The sequence below is a fragment of the Trichomycterus rosablanca genome, chromosome 4 (genome assembly GCF_030014385.1).
Source record: "Trichomycterus rosablanca isolate fTriRos1 chromosome 4, fTriRos1.hap1, whole genome shotgun sequence".
Lineage (NCBI taxonomy): Eukaryota > Metazoa > Chordata > Actinopteri > Siluriformes > Trichomycteridae > Trichomycterus > Trichomycterus rosablanca.
The window spans coordinates 4021931-4042476 of NC_085991.1; the positions used below are offsets into that span (position 1 = coordinate 4021931).

A 20546-nucleotide genomic window follows, 5' to 3' on the forward strand; every position below is an offset into this window, starting at 1 on the left:
GGCAGCTGGGCAGTTGTCGGACTTGAACCTTGGACAAATTCCCACAGGCACACTTTAAAGACTTCCCAGATAACTGGAAACTCTGATAACCACAAAGGGTCTGGAACTAAAAGTTTGTCCACATACTTTTGGCATAATAGTGTGTTTACATACTCTGAATTGGAACCGCATTTATGAAGCTCACACAGGCTCTTCTGACTGAATGGGTAAAAGTTCCTGCAGTCTTGTGAAAGGTTTTACCTCCTGAGACCCTGCGGTCACATATGGGGACGTTACATTTAGGCTGTTATGCCAAATACAACCCAAGCAGTGGAAGCTGGGCCGTTTTGGGGCATGAACCCTCAATCTTTTGATTAAAAGGGATGAAAATAAGAGACGCCAGACAAACCGGTTGTTTGTTCAATATTTAAAAGGACAAAAGAAGACGTTGACGATTCGAACCCGGATGGATGGAGTGTAGAAATGAGGTCTTTGGGTTCGGGAAAGAGAAACGAAGGAACTTGAGTTGAGGAACAGAAAGCAGATGGGAAACGAGTGGAATGAAAGATGCTGAAGTGAAGCAGCATGAAGTCTTCTAATTAAACTCCGAGCGGACTGACGCAGCTCTCCTCAGACGTCTTTACATCTCAAACACGCTAAGCGCTGTTTGACGCTTCGCAGCAGCCTGCCGTGATTGCACGGCGATGGTATGAAAAACACAGAGTATCAGCGGCACTCGGATTAGCGGCCGCTTCGTTCCAGCGTGAGACGGCTCGTTTACCTGCTCCGATGACTTCCTCAATCTTCACGCAGGAGATGTCGATCTCGCGGGCGAACTCGTGCACCGCCTCGTTGGGGTCCTCGTAGGTAAACGGATCGATGTAGACTTTCACACCGGGAGACACTGAGAGAAAGAGAAGAGATCAATAAGCACCGATCGAGCGGTGATGTAACAATGCCGAAGCTTGGTAATCCGTTACTACGAGGGTGTCAGGAGCTCAGATCTTCCATCCATACTGATATGGATCCCTGTCTATACCTTCATTCATTCATCCAATCATTGTCAAGAAGTAGAGCTATGAGATCCACCACATGGCTGAGAGTATGTGGACGCACATCTTCCTCCCAATCTAATCGTATCCAATTACCCGATTGCATTACGCTTCCTTTAGGGACAGTGGTAGCCTAGTGGGTAGACCTTTGGGTTATCAACCGGAAGATAGGTGGTTCAAATCCAGGCTCTGCTATACAGCCACTGTTGGGTCCTTGAGCAAGGCCCTTAACCCTGTCTGCTCCAGGGGCGCCGTAAGATGGCTGACACTGCGCTCTGACCCCAACTTCCAAACAAGCTGGGATATGCAAAGAAAGAACTTCATTGTACTGTACATCTGTATATGTATATATGACAAATAAAGTATATCTTCTTCTTCTTCTATACTGATGTTGACCTCCACTCTGACCGAGGAGAGCCGTGACTGACACACGCCCCCTCCGACACGTGTGCAGTAGCTGACTGCATCTTTTCACCTGCACCAGGCGGGTTCATATGTGCCACACACTGATCTCCATTATCCCCCGTCTCTGTGCAGCGCCATCAATCAGCCAGTGGAGGTCGTAATTGCATCAGTTATGAGGAATCCTGTCCGACACCCTCCCTGCAAATGAGCCAATCGTTGTTCATGTAGGCGCCCAGCCTGCCAGGTAGCAGAGCTGAGATTGGAAACCACGAGTTCGAGATGTCAGCTCTGGTGTGCTAGCGTGTTTTATGGCTGCACCACTTAGCACATAGTGCACAAATTCCCTTAGTCACACTTCAAAAACATCCCAGATAACTGTACACTCTTATAGCTGTGAGGTGGGGGGTATATTAATGCCAATGGTTTTGGAACTAGATGTTTGTCCACATACTTTTGGCCCAATAGCGTGTTCACAAGCTTGAGCATCATTGGGGTGAATTGGAACTGCATTTGTGAACCTCACACAGGCTCTTCTGACTAAATGGGTACAAGTTCCAGTAGTCTTGAGACCCTGCGGTCACATATGAGGACGTTACATTTTGGCTTTGTCACGCCTTGTACCTCGTTCTGCTTAACTTAGACCTGCTGTCCTCATTAGTAGACACTTTTATGCCAACGACGCTCATTACGTTGGGTGGCAGTACCAGTCATATGATGGCGGACAGTGTGGCAGTAAATAAACTCTATTAAAATGAAATGCGGGCTGTTGCTAACGACTGGGTTCTCACAATACCTCCAGGATTTGGACCTTCTCTTCAAAAAGCCATAACAGTTGGTTAATGTTTCTTTAATAGGTTTATCTAGTTCAGTTATGAGAAGTGGAAAACACACACACACACACACACACACACACACAGCGCTGCACACTGCGTATTCAGGACACACACACACATGGCGATTAAGTCTGCGTTAGCCGGGACTCACCGTACTGCTGCAGTTTCTCGGTGTACTCCAGCTCGGAGCCGGTGCGCTGCCTCCTGAAACGAGAGCAAAGCCGTTCACAGTGTGATCACGTACCACAGTCGCTCCTAATGATGGCATCGCCGTGGCGATGAGCACCGAGCTCCGAGATAATTGCCCCGTCAGGGGTCAGGATTTACCCCTTGGAGGTACTGCAGAAGTTAGCGCAAAGACCTGACCTCAGTCCTTTTACCAGATTTGGGATGAACTGGGATGCCAACTTTTTTTAATTAAGGGTTAAGGGCCTTGCTCAGGGGCCTAGATTTGGGATGAACTGGTTGAATGACTAATTAAGGGTTAAGGGCCTTGCTCAGGGGCCCAGATTTGGGATGAACTGGTTGAATGACTAATTGAGGTTGAATGACTAATTGAGCATTAAGGGCCTTGCTCAGGGGCCCCTATTTGGGATAAACTGGTTGAATGACTAATTGAGGATTAAGGGCCTTGCTCAGGGGCCCAGATTTGGGATGAACTGGTTGAATGACTAATTAAGGGTTGGGGCCTTGCTCAGGGGCCCATATTTGGGATGAACTGGTTGAATGCCTAATTAAGGGTTAGGGGCCTTGCTCAAGGGCCCAGATTTGAGATGAACTGGTTGAATGACTAATTAAGGGTTGGGGCCTTGCTCAGGGGCCCATATTTGGGATAAACTGGTTGAATGCCTAATTAAGGGTTAGGGGCCTTGCTCAAGATTTGAGATGAACTGGCTGAATGACTAATTAAGGGTTGGGGGCCTTGCTCAGGGACCCATATTTGAGATGAACTGGTTGAATGACTAATTAAGGGTTGGGGGCCTTGCTCAGGGGCCCATATTTGGGATGAACTGGTTGAATGCCTAATTAAGGGTTAGGGGCCTTGCTCAAGGGCCCAGATTTGAGATGAACTGGTTGAATGACTAATTAAGGGTTGGGGGCCTTGCTCAGGGGCCCAGATTTGAGATGAACTGGTTGAATGACTAATTAAGGGTTGGGGGCCTTGCTCAGGGGCCCAGATTTGAGATGAACTGGTTGAATGCCTAATTAAGGGTTAGGGGCCTTGCTCAAGGGCCCAGATTTGAGATGAACTGGTTGAATGCCTAATTAAGGGTTAGGGGCCTTGCTCAAGGGCCCAGATTTGAGATGAACTGGTTGAATGACTAATTAAGGGTTGGGGGCCTTGCTCAGGGGCCCAGATTTGAGATGAACTGGTTGAATGACTAATTAAGGGTTGGGGACCTTGTTTAGGGGCCCATATTTGGGATAAACTGGTTGAATGATTCATTGAGGGTTAAGAGCCTAAGTCAGGGGCCCATATTTAGGATAAACTACTTGAATGACTAATTTAGGGCCTTGCTTAAGGACTGGTTAAGGGCCTTGCTCAGGGGCCCATCAGTGTCAACATGATGGTGTTGGGGCTTAAACCAGCAACCTTTTGATTACTAGCCCAGTAGTTTAATTACTGAACAAGCACAGCCCAGCAAAAGTGTCTGACCTCACACCAGTGTCTGACCTTTTAGAATTTTGAAGCTGTCCACATGTTTTTTGACAAACCCGTACGAGTGACTAATGACTGAGTGATTAGGGCTAATGACTAATTGAGGTTGAATGACTAATTGAGCATTAAGGGCCTTGCTCAGGGGCCCCTATTTGGGATAAACTGGTTGAATGACTAATTGAGGATTAAGGGCCTTGCTCAGGGGCCCAGATTTGGGATGAACTGGTTGAATGACTAATTAAGGGTTGGGGCCTTGCTCAGGGGCCCATATTTGGGATGAACTGGTTGAATGCCTAATTAAGGGTTAGGGGCCTTGCTCAAGGGCCCAGATTTGAGATGAACTGGTTGAATGACTAATTAAGGGTTGGGGCCTTGCTCAGGGGCCCATATTTGGGATAAACTGGTTGAATGCCTAATTAAGGGTTAGGGGCTCCCTGATGCCCACAGGTCAGATAAAATGTCCCGGAATCTAGAATCCAAGAGCGCGCACACACACACACACACACACACACGCATTTCCTTTCCCCAATCGCGTATTAAATCCGTTATCTGATATACAATCTAGCGCACTGTGTAGGGAACATAAATCAATTGCCTAATATACTATCTAGTGCACTGTGTAGGGAACATAAATCCGTTATCTGATATACAATTTAGTGCACTATTTAGGGAACATAATTAATTATGTAATACACTATATCTAGTGCACTATGTAAGAAACACAAAACATCATCTGGTTATACTTTCTAGTGCACTATGTAGTGAACATGAATGCGTTATCTAATACACTATCTAGTGCACTATGTAGGGAACATAAATCATCATCTAGTTATACTTTCTAGTGCACTATGTAGTGAACATGAATCCATGATCTGATATACAATCTAGTGCACTGTGTAGGGAACATAAACCAATTGTCTAATACACTATCTAGTGCACTATGTAGGGAACATAAATCCGTTATCTGATATACAATCTAGTGCACTATGTAGGGAACATAAATCAATTGTCTAATACACTATCTAGTGCACTATGTAGTGAACATGAATCCATGATCTGATATACAATCTAGTGCACTGTGTAGGGAACATAAACCAATTGTCTAATTCACTATCTAGTGCACTACGTAGGGAACATAAATTCATATCTAAAATACTATCTAGTGCACTATGTAGGGAACATAAATCCGTTATCTGATATACAATTTAGTGCACTATGTAGGGAACCTAAATCCGTTAACTAATATGCTACCTAAAGCATTATGTAAGAAACATAAGTCTATTATCTAGTACACTATCTAGTGCACTAAGTAAGGAACATAAATTCTTTTTCAATATACAATCTAGTGCACTATGTAGCGAACATAAATCTATTATCTTTCACTCTACCTAGTGCACTATGTAGTACACATTAATGTGTTTGTGACGCGAACAGTTAGCTTAGTAGCTCAGTTAGCAGCTCCTAAAAGTTCTGTTATCACCCATATCCTTTGGTGTGTGTGAGAGGTTTTTAGCTTCTTTTTTTTTTGGGGCTTGGGGGGTCAGGGTCGAGGTCCGAGTCCAGGGGTACCTCCCTGAAATGAGTTTTTGCAACTTGGGATGTCTGCTGTTTAAGTAGTGCATCTAAATAATCTGTCTTATATTAGAGTTCGATGTTTTATTAGAATCCTAACAGTTGGGAGCAAGGCGGACCCAGTGTGTGTGTGTGTGTGTGTGTGTGTGTGTTACATAATGAACGGAAATAAAAACATGAATGGATCCAGTCTGAGAGGTAAATCAGCCCACGCTCGGCAAGACTTCACGATTCTTCAGCACAAAAGACAAATAAAGTTTAGAATTTTTAGCAGATGCGCCGAAAATCGTCCTGAAATTCAATAAAGAAAAAAAAGCCGGTGCTTATTATTTCAGCGCCCGGGGCGCAGTCAGCATTTCCTCCACTAGTTAAGTCCCAGTTAGCATAATGCGGCACACGGCCCGAGGGATTCGCTTTTCCCTCCCGATTCTCACCTGAGGCAGAGCACGGCGATGACCACGGTGGCCACGATGACCACGAAGCCGGCCAGGGCGGAGCCGATGATCAGGGGCAGCTGGTCCTGCACCGAGCGCTCCGGATCATCTGCAAACACATCAGATGATGGGCATGTCAGTAAAGCGGACAGTAAAGCGGACACGAGAATATGCACAGAGGTCCCGCATTGTGCAAAACCACACACACACACACAACACACACACACACAACACACACACACACACACACACACACAACACACACACGTTCTGCCCAAAGCCTGGATGGTTCGAATTAATCCAATTATGGAAAGAAGAAACAGATCCAGCATTGTCAAACTAAATTACTCAAGAAACATTCTGTCCCTGTCCATAATTCAAAATCTGCTTATTTTAGAAGCTACCCACCATAAAGAAGAGCTTTCTGGGTATACAAGTACTGACTGTAGCATGTCTGTTGCATCAATCGAAAAAAAAAAACCCCAGTTCTTTTAGGAGTCCCACTAACCAGATGTTATTCTGATGTCATACCCACCATAAAGATGAATGCTCTGGGTATACAAGTACTGACTGTAGCATGTCTGTGGCATCAATTGAAAAAAAACCCCAGTTCTTTAAGTCCCACTAACCAGATGTTATTCTGATGTCATACCCACCATAAAGATGAGCTTTCTGGGTATACAATTACTGACTGTAGCATGTCTCATTTATCAATCAGAAAGAACCCCGTTCTTTAAGGAGTCCCAGTCATCTGGTGCTATTCAGGCGATAAACCCTTCTCAGTAATTCTTCACTCTCTCACTCACTGTCTTAGCCGCGTATCCAATTAGGGTCTCGGGAGGGGGGGTGCCGGAGCTTATCCCAGCTTTTCAATGGGCGCAAGGCACACAGTAACACCCTGGACGGGGCGCCAGTCCATCGTAGGGCAGACACACATATTCACACACATATTCACCTACAGGGCAATTCAGTTTCTCCAATTAACCTGACCGCATGTTTTTGGACTGTGGGAGGAAACCGGAGCTCCTGGAAGAAAAGGGGAGAACATGCAAACTCCACACAGAAAGGACCCGGACCGCCCCGCCTGGGGATCGAACCCAGGACCTTCTTGCTGTGAGGCGACAGTGCTACCCACCGAGCCACCGTGCCGCCCAGTAATTCTTCAGCTGAAGGGCCCAACAGAAGCAACCTGACAGTTTGGGGCTTGAACAAGCAACCTTTTGATTACTGGCCCAGCATTTTAACCATTAGGCTACAGATTGGTGTTCCTAATAAACTGCCCAGAAGACGCAGTCAGATATTTATTTGAAATCTCCTGGTACTTTATGGAGTCCGTAGAGTCCGTTGAGAGTTAAACAGTCCAACAGTGGCAACCTGGCAGTGGTGGGGCTTGAACCAGCAACCTTTTGATTACTAGTCCAGTATCTTAACCACTAGACTACAACTGCCCCATTCCTGCCCGATACATACACTATACGGCCAAAAGCATGTAAACATCCCACCTGACAAGCACCAATCACTGACCAGACTCCAGTAGCCCCTGACTGGAGTCACCTCTGGGATGAACTGGAACGATGTAGGTTCTCTCACATCAGAGCACAAATTCCCACAACTTGCCATATTGTTTAGACATGCTCATGGTGTGCTGTCCACATACTTTTGACCATGTAGCACAATAAAACCATAGTAAGTGTAATAAAAAAGCAGAAACGTGCCGTGCAGACTGGTGCTGTACTCCACCGGATGACTGTAGCTGCCGTAGCCGGCGACGGTTCGGGCTCGAACCTGGACCGTGTAGACCGTGCTCAACCTCAGCCCCTCCACCCTGGCTGAGCTGGTCTGAGCCGTGACCGTGTGGGAGAACGATTCACCCTGTCAACACACACACACACACACACACACACACAAAGAGTGACATTGGGAACATGTGGACAGATCAGCCATAACATTAAAAACCACCTCCTTGTTTCTACACTCACTGTCCATTTTATCAGCTCCACTTACCATATAGAAGCACTTTGTAGTTCTACAATTACTGACTGTAGTCCATCTGTTTCTTTGCATGCTTTGTTAGCCCCCTTTCATGCTGTTCTTCAATGGTCAGGACCCCCACAGGACCACCACAGAGCAGGTATTATGTAGGTGGTGGATCATTCTCAGCACTGCAGTGACACTGACATGGTGGTGGTATGTTAGTGTGTGTTGTGCTGGTATGAGTGGATCAGACACAGCAGCGCTGCTGGAGTTTTTAAATACCGTGTCCACTCACTGTCCACTCTATTAGACACTCCTACCTAGTCGGTCCACCTTGTAGATGTAAAGTCAGAGACAATCGCTCATCTATTGCTGCTGTTTGAGTCGGTCATCTTCTAGACTTTCATCAATGGACACAGGACGCTGCCCACGGGGCGCTGTTGGCTGGATATTTTTAGTTGGTGGACCATTCTCAGTCCAGCAGTGACAGTGGGGTGTTTAAAAACTCCAGCAGCACTGCTGTGTCTGATCCACTCATACCAGCACAACACACACTAACACACCACCACCATGTCAGTGTCACTGCAGTGCTGAATAATACCTGCTCTGTGGTGGTCCTGTGGGGGTCCTGACCATTGAAGAACAGCATGAAAGGGGGCTAACAAAGCATGTAGAGAGACAGATGGACTACAGTCAGTAATTGTAGAACCAAGAAGTGCTCCTATATGATAAGTGGAGCTGATAAAATTGACAGTGAGTGTAGAAACAAAATCTGGCAACCTTGTAGATGTGAACTGGACGCAGCTAACTGAATTCGCAAATTAAATCTCGACCCAGGACGTGAGTATCGACTCCTCGTGTATTTACAGATGAACCGTTTCCAGTACGGCCCCTGGTGAAAACCGACTCCTGACGTGCTTCTGTTATTTAGCTACAAAAAAGCTTCGACGATAAGCAAACCCGGCATGTGGCGCCGACAGCTCGGATGCTAACGAACAAGAAATCGTCCGTGTTAAATCCCCCGTGCAAAAAGAGTTTGGACTTACAAAAAGACTCCACAAAAAACAACATTATTTTAACCGAGCGGTCCATCCGAGTTCCTCAGCACACCGAGTGTTAACTGTTCAGCTGTGAGTACGGTCCATCTGTTCCCCCAGTTTTTAATTTTTTTAATTAACTTTATATATACCCGAGGGGGTAATTGATTTTTCACACGTCTCAGCTTGGAACAGAAGCCGTGGTCGAAGCACCGGCTCAGCCATTGTGCGCCAGCCTGCAGCCGCTCGGGGTTACAAGTACATTTTTTAAATGGAATATCGTCCTGATGATGTACTGGGTAGGACCTTGTTTGCTCTTGAAACGTTTTAGCTAAATTTTTGCTCCGTACTGACACGACTGCATCAAGGAGGCCTCAGTAATTCTTCAGTAATTGTATATCCAGGAGGTTTATCTGTGTGGTAAATGTAGCTTCTAGAATAAACTGCAATACTGAATGGACATGCCAGATAGGTGTTCCTAATAAACTGCCCAGAAGAGGCAGCCAGATTTTGATTCGGAATCTCCTGGTACTTTATGGAGTCCATACTAGCGTACATTCAAGGCTGATCTGGAAAATGTCTCTGTTTCGGACAATCGCACTTTGTTGACCAGTTCCCCCCCTCTTTTAGTCCATTAAATCGAGGTTCCTCTGTAGTAAAGTTTGAATGATGAAATGAAATCAGGTTCCAAACTGAACACAGATTAGAGAACTACAGTAATTAGACTCTCTGTTAAGATACGTGTTGTCACGTGCTAACACAAACACCTCGGTCGATCCAATAAGCAGCTTTTAAACGCGTCGTACACTCGCTGTTTGTCATCGCTCATCGCGGCCGTCTCTCGGATCGTTAATCACGGCGTGATGCGGCGGCCTATAATTCACTCAGCGCTGATACTACATCACCGAATATTTTCCTCCTCGTGGATCCTCATTACGCCACCTCGCTTTACTGATACAGGCTGTAAATGTCAGTGGAGTCGTAAATATCAAAGGTACGACAACTGTTGTTTCGGGCACGTGCCAGGAACAAGGGGAGGAGGGCAGGGTGAAGGGGGGGGGTTTGCCGTTTTTTACCCTCTCCTGGTATTTGATCTCGTAGTCCAGGATGACGCCGTTGGGTCGCTCCGGGGGCAGCCAGGACAGGCTGAGGGTGCTCGCTGTGGAGCGCATCAGGTGGACCGTGGGTACAGCCGAAGGGGCTACAGGGTGAGAGAGAGAGCGAAGACTGTTAGTAATGCGTCCCGGATATTCAGCGTGTGAAATATTGTGGTAAAAAGTTTGTAGACACCCAGTCCCTAAAGGTCAATCCCCCAACCCCCGTCAAAAATAGCCAATCATGTCTGTGTGGACACCCGGTCAGTCGGTAGCACTACAGCAATAGGTGGTGGGTTTGCTGCAGCGATAAGCCGCTGCTCTGGGGACGCTAGTAGTCTAGTGTCTAGTGGGTAGAGCTCTGGGCTCTTAAGCAGGGCCCTTAAAACCTTGGCTCAAAACTTATGAAGATGGGCTATATTGCTTTAGGATATCAGCAAGATAAGCAGGAGCTAGACAGTCTAAAAAAAGCAACTGATCCGCGATTCTGGGAGAAACTAAAAATATATATTGACTCTTCGGATGCTAAAATGCTCATTAGATCCTCACCCGCTTGATTGGTGGTTATGTTGACGGTGGCGTAGCGCGGCGGTACCGGACTCTTGGCCGAGACGCCGTTGACGGCCTGGATCTCGAAGCTGTAGTGCGTGTGGGCCTGCAGGTTCCTGACGGCCGCGTGCCTCACGGCGAGGCCCAGGCGGCGCGGCGCCACGTCCACGTTGTCGTCGCAGCGCCGGCAGGAGCCGTGTTCGCACTTCTTACACACCACGTTGTAGACCAGGTCGGCCCGGCCGCCCGAGTCCCGTGGCTCCGCCCACTCCAGGGACACCGAGGTCTCGTTCACGCTGGAGATGACGCTCAGAGGGGCTGATGGGACGGCTGAGGTAAGAGACAGACAGACAAACAGTCGGGTTATCACAGGGCAGTTCACAAGCAAAATGGAGGGGCACGACGGAGTCCCCCCTTTCAGAACTCAAGGAAAACAAGCATCATGGGGTCTTTCCATTATCATTAAAGAAAGAAAAAGAACAAATGAACGACAATAAATGAATAAATGAGTAAAGGAATAAATGAATAAATAAGTAAATAATTGAATGGATGAATGAATAAAATATGAATAAATGAATTAAGGAATAAAAAAATTTTAAAAAAATGGATGAATGGTCAATTAATAAATAAATTAATTAATTAATGAATAAATGAAAGAATGAATAAAATAATAAAAGAAAGAAAGAAAAAATAATGAAAAGAAAGAAAGAAAAATGCATGAAATAAAGAAAGAAAAAAGAAATAAAGAAAGAAAAATAAAAAAAAATAAAGAAAAAATAAAGAAAGAAAAAAAAGAAAAAAGAAAAATAAAGAAAGAAAAATAAAATAATAAAATAACGAAAGAAAATAAAAAAGAAAGAAAGAAAAAAGAAAGAAAGAAAAAAAGAAAAAGAAAAGCATAAAATAAAAAATACAAAAATAAAGAAAGAAAAAAGAAAGAAAAAAGAAAAAAAAGAAAGAAAAAGAAAGAAAGAAAAAGAAAAAAAAGAAAGAAAAAAGAAAGAAAGAAAAAAAGAAAAAAGAAAAAAGAAAGAAAAAAGAAAAAAAAGAAAGAAAGAAAAATAAAAGAATAAAATAACGAAAGAAAATAAAAAAGAAAGAAAGAAAAAAGAAAGTAAGAAAGAAAAAAAGAAAAAAGAAAAGCATAAAATAAAAAATAAAAAAATAAAGAAAGAAAAAAAGAAAAGCATAAAATAAATAAAGAAAAAAGAAATAAAAGCATAAAATAAACAAAGGAAGAAAAAATAAAGAAAAAAAGAAAAGAAATAAAAAATAAAGAAATAAAAAAAAAAAAATAAAGAAAGAAAAACGAAAGAAAGAAAAAAGAAAAAAAAAAGAAATAAAAAAGAAAGAAAATAAAGGTCTTGAAGTAAAGATAAGAAGATCTTTTATTTTTCCTCTGTTCAGTTCTGTTGATTCTCCAGTGAAAAGCTGCTGAACGGTTTAAATCTCACAAGGTTTTTTTTATTTTAAATCTCAGTATTTCTGCTTCAGCGTGACCGGATGAACCCTTCAGTTCCTGCACTAACGACTCTTCTGAAAGATTCCTCCTGAACCTTGGATGAAGACGGATGTTCCAGTCTCTGAGTCTGTAGTAAATCAGAAGTCAGGACCTCAGCAGCTGTTTAAACTTGGAGTGTGGATCAGTCGTCCTTCGACGTGGATCTGAAATATTAGCCGGTTACAGCGAGGTCCTTCTCCAGGGGACGAGGAATTAAAAGAACGTCTCCAGGAACAGCGCGAGAGTTTAACAGCTCAGGAAAATATCGGTATGATTTATATTCTGGACGCTTCGTCGTCTTCAAGGTTTCTGCTCAAATATGTTAAAGTTAAAACGTAATAAAAAAACTGGAATTAATTTTACCCTGAACTCTCACCACGGTTCAGGAGTCTGGAAAATTCCCCAGTATTAAAATGATTACTTATTTAGTGATGACTTTTATTTAGTGATTAGTTTTATTTAACCAGATGAAGACGTGAGTGTAGAACTCATCATGTTACTCATAAATAAGAGGACGGTCTCGTTATTCTACAGGAAGTTCATTTATTATTTATGTTGTTTTCACCTCAGTTACGTTTCTACACTGAACTCGTCTCAACACGTCGTCCCTGTTTCATCGTTCACGTCAAAACACAAACAAAGAACAAAAACATGAAGGAAAGAAACAGAAACAAACAGAGAGAAACAGAAAGAACGAATGAGGAAATAAATAACAAAGAATGAATGATTAAATAATTAAATGAATAAGTGAATGGATGAATGAATAGATGAATGAATAAGTAAGTAAATAACTGAATGAATGAATGGATAAATGAATAGATGAATGGATGGATAAGTAAATGAGTGAATAAATGAATGGATGAATAAATGAATGGATGAATAAATGAATGGATGAATAAATGAATGGATGAATAAATGAATGAATAAATGGATGAATAAATGGATGAATAAATGAATGAATAAATGGATGAATAAATGAATGGATGAATAGATGGATGAATAAATGAATGAATAAATGAATGAATAAATGAATGAATAAATGGATGAATAGATCGATGAATAAAGGAATTAATAAATGAATGGATGAATAGATGGATGAATAAATGAATGGATGAATGAATAAGTAAGTAAATAAATGAATGAATGGATAAATGAATAAATGAATGGATGAATAGATGAATGAATGAATAGATGGATGAATGAATGAATAGATGAATGAACAGATAAGTAAATGAATGAATGAATAGATGAATGAACAGATAAGTAAATGAATGAATGAATAGATGAATTAACAGATAAGTAAATGAATGAATGAATAGATGAATGAATGAATAAATGGATGAATAAATGAATGAATGAACAGATAGGTAAGTAAATGAATGAATAGATGAATGAATGAATAGATGAATGAACAGATAAGTAAATGAATGAATGAATAGATGAATGAACAGATAAGTAAATGAATGAATGAATAGATGAATGAACAGTTAAGTAAATGAGTTAATGAATAGATGAATGAACAGATAAGTAAATGAATGAATGAATAGATGAATGAATGAATAAATGGATGAATAAATGAATGAATGAACAGATAAGTAAGTAAATGAATGTATAGATGGATGAATGAATGAATAGATGAATAAATGAATGAATGAACAGATAGGTAAGTAAATGAATGAATAGATGGATGAATGAATAGATGAATGAACAGATAAGTAAATGAATGAATGAATAGATGAATGAACAGATAAGTAAATGAATGAATGAATAGATGAATGAATGAATAAATGGATGAATAAATGAATGAATGAACAGATAGGTAAGTAAATGAATGAATAGATGGATGAATGAATAGATGAATGAACAGATAAGTAAATGAATGAATGAATAGATGAATGAACAGATAAGTAAATGAATGAATGAATAGATGAATGAACAGTTAAGTAAATTAATTAATGAATAGATGAATGAACAGATAAGTAAATGAATGAATGAATAGATGAATGAATGAATAAATGGATGAACAAATGAATGAATGAACAGATAAGTAAGTAAATGAATGAATGTATAGATGGATGAATGAATGAATAGATGAATGAACAGATAAGTAAATAAATGAATGAATAGATGAATGAACAGATAAGTAAATGAATGAATGAATAGATGAATGAACAGTTAAGTAAATGAATGAATGAATAGATGAACGAACAGATAAGTAAATGAATGAATGAATAGATGAATGAACAGTTAAGTAAATGAATTAATGAATAGATGAATGAACAGATAAGTAAATGAATGAATGAATAGATGAATGAATGAATAAATGGATGAATAAATGAATGAATGAACAGATAAGTAAGTAAATGAATGAATGAATAGATGAATGAACAGATAAGTAAATGAATGAATGAATAGATGAATGAACAGTTAAGTAAATGAATTAATGAATAGATGAATGAACAGTTAAGTAAATGAATGAATGAATAGATGAATGAACAGATAAGTAAATGAATGAATGAATAGATGAATGAACAGTTAAGTAAATGAATTAATGAATAGATGAATGAACAGTTAAGTAAATGAATGAATGAATAGATGAACGAACAGATAAGTAAATGAATGAATGAATAGATGAATGAACAGATAAGTAAATGAATGAATGAATAGATGAATGCACAGATAAGTAAATGAATGAATGAATAGATGAATGAACAGTTAAGTAAATGAATGAATGAATAGATGAATGAACAGATAAGTAAATGAATGAATGAATAGATGAATGAATGAATAGATGAATGAATGAATAAATGAATGAATGAACAGATAAGTAAGTAAATGAATGAATGAATAGATGGATGAATGAATGAATAGATGAATGAACAGATAAGTAAGTAAATGAATGAATGAATAGATGAATGAACAGATAAGTAAGTAAATGAATGAGTGAATGAATGAACGGGTGTTAGCTGAACCCTCTCGCTGTTTTTGTACATAATTTCACTCTGTAATAAAAAACGTTCTATTTTAAACTCAACGTGCTGCAGTTTAATAAAACCCCAATAAAAGCTCATCAGCTCTTCATCATCATCCTCAGCTCTTCATCATCACCATCATCTTCCTCAGCTCTTCATCATCATCCTCTTCCTCAGCTCTTCATCATCACCATCTTCCTCAGCTCTTCATCATCACCCTCTTCCTCATTCTCTGCTCTTCATCATCATCCTCATCCTCAGCTCTTCATCATCATCATTCTCTGCTCTTCATCTTCCTCATCCTTAGCTCTTCATCATCATCAGCTCCTCCATCTTCATCATCCTCAGCACCCTGGGACAGTGAGCACTTTCTCATCCGAGCCGAGCTGACCCATGGGAGCCGAGCTGAGCCTAACAGAGCCAAGCTGAGTGGAGCCGAGCTGACCCATGGGAGCCGAGCTGAGCTATAGAAACAGAGATGACCAGTGGGAGTCAAGCCAAGCTATAGACAGAGATGACCGGTGGGAGCCAAGCTGACCCATGGGAGCCGAGTGGAGCCGAGCTGATGGAGCCGAGCTGACCCATAGGAGCCGAGTTGAGTTGAGCTGATGGAGCAGAGATGACCGGTGGGAGCAGAGCTGACTGGAGGGATTTACATTATCAGCAACACAGATCAATAACGATGATAAATTAGTGATGCTGGGTCCGATTTTAAACGTGGATCACTAGCCGCAGAGGTTCCACTGTTCAGGGTCTCGTTATTTAGTGTAAACACAGAACCGCAGTAACGCTGATGACTCTCACCGCTCGGCTGACCGACGCTCCCGCTGACCGACGCTCCCGCTCATATCGACGTTCTTCGCCGTTCCTCGTGGCGCGTGTGCCTCTCAGGCGTGTTATTGATTCTGAGATCTCAGATTTATGCACGTGTGGGCGGTTCAGGCCTGAAGGTCCGTTCACATTAATGACACACGGGAGTCCATCACCAACATGCTCTGAACTAAAGGTCAACCGAAAGTATGTGGACGCCTCTTCTAATTACTGACCTCGGGTGTTCCAGCACGACCGGTGATCACATGATCACATGAGCTGACGACTTGGGTCTGGAGGAACCTGCACAGTCCTGGACCTTAACCCCACTGAACAGTGAACTGAACACCTCTGGGATGAAATGGAACCACCAGTCAGACACAGTAGCGCCCGAACTCACGAAATGACCAAACGGGCACAAATTCCCACACACACGTTCCAAATGTGTTATTTCTTCATCATCATCATCCTCTTCTGCTCTTCATCATCCTTTGCTCTTCATCCTCAGCTCTTCATCATCATTATCATCATCCTCTGCTCTTTATCACCATCCTCTGCTCTTCATCATCATCAGCTCTTCATCATCAATCCTCTTCTGCTCACCATCCTCTGCTCTTCTGCTTTTCATCATCATCCTCTTTTTTCTTCATCATGATCATCAACATCTGTTCATCATCCTCAGCTCTTCATCATCACACTCTGCTCTTCATTATCATCATCATCCTCTGCTCTTCTGCTCTTAATCATTCTCAGCTCTTCATTATCATCACCATCCTCTGCTCTTCTGCTCTTCATCACCATCCTCTGCTCTTCATCATCACCCTCTGCTCTTCATTATCATTCTCTGCTCTTCTGCTCTTAATCATTCTCAGCTCTTCATTATCATCACCATTCTCTGCTCTTCATCACCATCCTCTGCTCTTCATTATCATCATCTGCTCTTCATTATCATCCTCTGCTCTTCATTATCATCCTCTGCTCTTCATTATCATTATCACCATCCTCTGCTCTTTATCACCATCCTCTGCTCTTCATTATTATCATCATCCTCTGCTGTTCATCATCACCCTCTGCTTTTCATTATCATCATCATCCTCTGCTCTTCTGCTTTTAATCATTCTCAGCTCTTTATCATCATCTGCTCTTCATTATCATCATCTTCTGCTCTTCATCCTCAGCTCTTCATCATCCTCTGCTCTTCTGCTCTTAATCATTCTCAGCTCTTTATCATCATCTGCTCTTCATTATCATCATCATCCTCTGCTCTTCTGCTCTTAATCATTCTCAGCTCTTCATTATCATCACCATCCTCTGCTCTTCTGCTCTTCATCACCATCCTCTGCTCTTCATCATCACCCTCTGCTCTTCATTATCATTCTCTGCTCTTCTGCTCTTAATCATTCTCAGCTCTTCATTATCATCACCATTCTCTGCTCTTCATCACCATCCTCTGCTCTTCATTATCATCATCTGCTCTTCATTATCATCCTCTGCTCTTCATTATCATCCTCTGCTCTTCATTATCATCCTCTGCTCTTCATTATCATTATCACCATCCTCTGCTCTTTATCACCATCCTCTGCTCTTCATTATTATCATCATCCTCTGCTGTTCATCATCACCCTCTGCTTTTCATTATCATCATCATCCTCTGCTCTTCTGCTTTTAATCATTCTCAGCTCTTTATCATCATCTGCTCTTCATTATCATCATCTTCTGCTCTTCATCCTCAGCTCTTCATCATCCTCTGCTCTTCTGCTCTTAATCATTCTCAGCTCTTTATCATCATCTGCTCTTCATTATCATCATCTTCTGCTCTTCATCCTCAGCTCTTCAGCATTCTCTGCTCTTCATTATCATCATCCTCTGCTCTTCATCATCATTATCTTCTTCTGTTCCTCATGATCCTCTGCTCTTCATCATCATCCTCAGCTCTTCATCATCATCCTCTGCTCTCAAGGACAGAAGACTTGATTCTGAGAGAATCGAATGTTCTACAGGATTTTTGCAGATCATCTCCAGGATGAGTCTCATGCATCAGCGCCTCCAACCTCCTACCAGCGAGCCAAGGGCGACACCGCGGAGGAGAACCTGTCTGGAACGAAGTCGGAGAGACTCCGGGAGGAACTCGGACTCGGCGGGGAAGCGCGGAGGATAATTGCGTTCACGATCACGTCCTGCTGGGAATCATTAGAAAAGCGTTCGAGTAAAAGTACGAGCTTGGTTCTCTACTATAGTATATAAGTTTTTATATTTTAAAAAACTTCCAGTTTGGTGAACTGGGTGGCACAGGAAAGAGGAAAGAGCTTTCGGAACTGAGTCGCGGTGGATTTTCCGTCAAATTCATCCCAGATGTGCTTAACTGGATTCAGATCTGGTAACTGGGGAGGCAATTGAACTTGTTCTGTATATGTGGAACCACTTTGAGACGACTCGTGCTCCGAGAGGCAGGTTGGGTCCGCGGATGTCTGCTGTTTACGCCAAATTCCGACCCTTGTGTTCGAATGTCACGGAAGTAAGGACCCGTCGGACCGGGTACCAGTTACTGAGTTACTGTTTGTACCAAAAGTATTTGGACACCTGATAATCAGCTTATTGGATGTCTAATCTCCAAACCATGTGCATCAATTACAGAGCTGGACCGTCCACTCGTATAGCTCTAACAACATCTGTTCTTCTGGAAAGGCTTACCACAGGGTTTAGGAGTCTGTCTGTGGGAACTTGTGCTCACTCAATTAAAAGAACGTTTGAGAGGTTAAGCAATCTACAAATTGGTTCGCAACCCTTGCAGCTATAACAGCCTCTACTCTTCTGTTGGCAAGACTTTCCACAAAGTTTAGGACTAGGTCTATGGGAACCTGTGCTTATTCAGCCAAAAGAGTGTTTGAGAGGTTAAGCAATCCACCAGCTGATCTTTGCAGCTATAACAGCATCTACTCCACTGCTGGCAATGCTTTTCACAAGGTTTAGAAGTCTGTCTGTGGGAACTTGTGCTCATTCAGTCAAAAGAGCATTTGCGAGGCACTGATGTTGAACAGCAATCCACAAATTGGTTCACAACCCTTGCAGCTATAACAGCCTCTACTCTTCTGTTGGCGAGGCTTTCCACAAGGTTTGGGAGTCTGTCTGTGGGAACTTGCAGCAAACCACAAGTTGTTACGCAAGCCTTTCAGCTTTAACAGCCTCTACTCTTCTATAATGGCGGTCCACAGAGTTTTGGAGTCTGTCTGCGAGAACTTATGCTCACTCAGTCAAAAGAGCATTTGAAAGGTTAAGCAATCAAGTTGGTTTGCAACCGTTGCTGCTATAACAGCATCTACTCCACTGTTGGCAATGCTTTTTACAAGGTTTAGGAGTCTGTCTGTGGGAACTTGCAGCTATAACAGCCTCTACTCTCCTGTTGGTGAGGCTTTTCACAAGGTCTGTGGGAACTTGTGCTCATTCGGAGCATTTGTGAGGTTGGATGCCATTCCACAGGTTGACTCAAAACTCCTGCAGCTATAACAGCCTCTACTCCTCAGTTGGCGAGGCTTTTCATACGGTTTAGGAGTCTGTCTGTGGGAACTTGTGCTTATTCAGCCAAAAGAGTATTTCCGAGGTTAGGCACAGCAATCCACAAGTTGGTTCGCAATCTTTGCAGCTATAACAGCCTCTACTCGCAATCACAGTCGTCATTCTGATTCATCCCGAAGATGTTCAGTGGGATTTTACACACATGACTGGAACACCTGAACGTTAATAATTAGGAGGTGACTGAAATGAGCGTCCACATATTTTGCGTCAAAAATAAAAACTGCCTTCTGTCTCACACAGTCCGCGGCGGGTGTGACAGTGAATAACAGGACGGATCAGAACCTCCCGGAGTGTAAAAGTCCGGTTCTCAGCAGCTCTAACGTTCCACATAAATCCTGACGAGTCCTTTTCAAGCGAAACACCCGGCGTGTGAAAGCTCACGCCACCGAACAGCAGCGGATCAAATCCAATCCCTCAAAGGGTCAGACCAAAGTGGGCGTTTATTCCGACTCGCCGGGCCTCATCGATCGCATTAGCTAATAGCCCGCGTGTATTAGTTGGAAAGAGTCTCGCAGGACGGCGCGGTTATCTGACGGGTCGGGTTTGAAATCTGATAACTCTCGCTGTGTGATTTCTAATGCAGAGTAATTAAAAGCAGAAGGAGGAATGAGACGAGGCCCCCGGTGATTCTACAAAAACAAAAATTATTTAGGAACGATATTAAGCGCCGGCTCATCCGCTCGCCGAGGTCCGTTTATAACCTGCGGTAAGTAAACCCATCGTTATTGAGAGGCCGTCGCGCGGCCCGCCGTATTGCTGATTCGATCCTCGTGCGAGTGCGGCTAGCAATTAGCCCCGAGGCTAAGTGCTTCCCCGGATGCGCGCTGATAGCGGGAGCGCCGGCGTGCGGGTGGCCCTTTATTGCTGTTTCATTAAGTGTCCTGGTCCTAATTGAACGTGTTAAACAAGGCAGAGAAACAAACACTCACTGGTGCAGGGCGAGTCGGGCGAGTCGCCGTCGGCGCGGTAGTATCCGCTCTGGCACGGGCACACGCTGGAGCCGGAGGAAGTGGCGCGGCTGTAGGGGGGGCACGGCATGCAGTAGCTCTCGCCCTGCTGGGACTTGAAGGATCCGGGCGTGCACGCTGAAAAGAGAGAGGA

The 20546-nt window shown here is 42.9% G+C and overlaps 1 protein-coding gene across 1 annotated transcript in view; it reads right to left on the bottom strand.

Moving 5' to 3' along the window:
* Positions 1-20546, bottom strand: part of ephb3a (eph receptor B3a) — a 62821-nt gene that overhangs the window by 19213 nt on the left and 23062 nt on the right. Inside the window, exons 5-11 of the mRNA XM_062993819.1 lie at positions 20375-20530; positions 10590-10919; positions 10023-10147; positions 7651-7807; positions 5936-6044; positions 2421-2473; positions 761-883 (exon numbers count right to left, since the gene is read on the bottom strand). Of these exons, the coding sequence (XP_062849889.1) occupies positions 761-883; positions 2421-2473; positions 5936-6044; positions 7651-7807; positions 10023-10147; positions 10590-10919; positions 20375-20530 (1053 nt within the window). The remainder of the gene's footprint in view (positions 1-760; positions 884-2420; positions 2474-5935; positions 6045-7650; positions 7808-10022; positions 10148-10589; positions 10920-20374; positions 20531-20546) is intronic.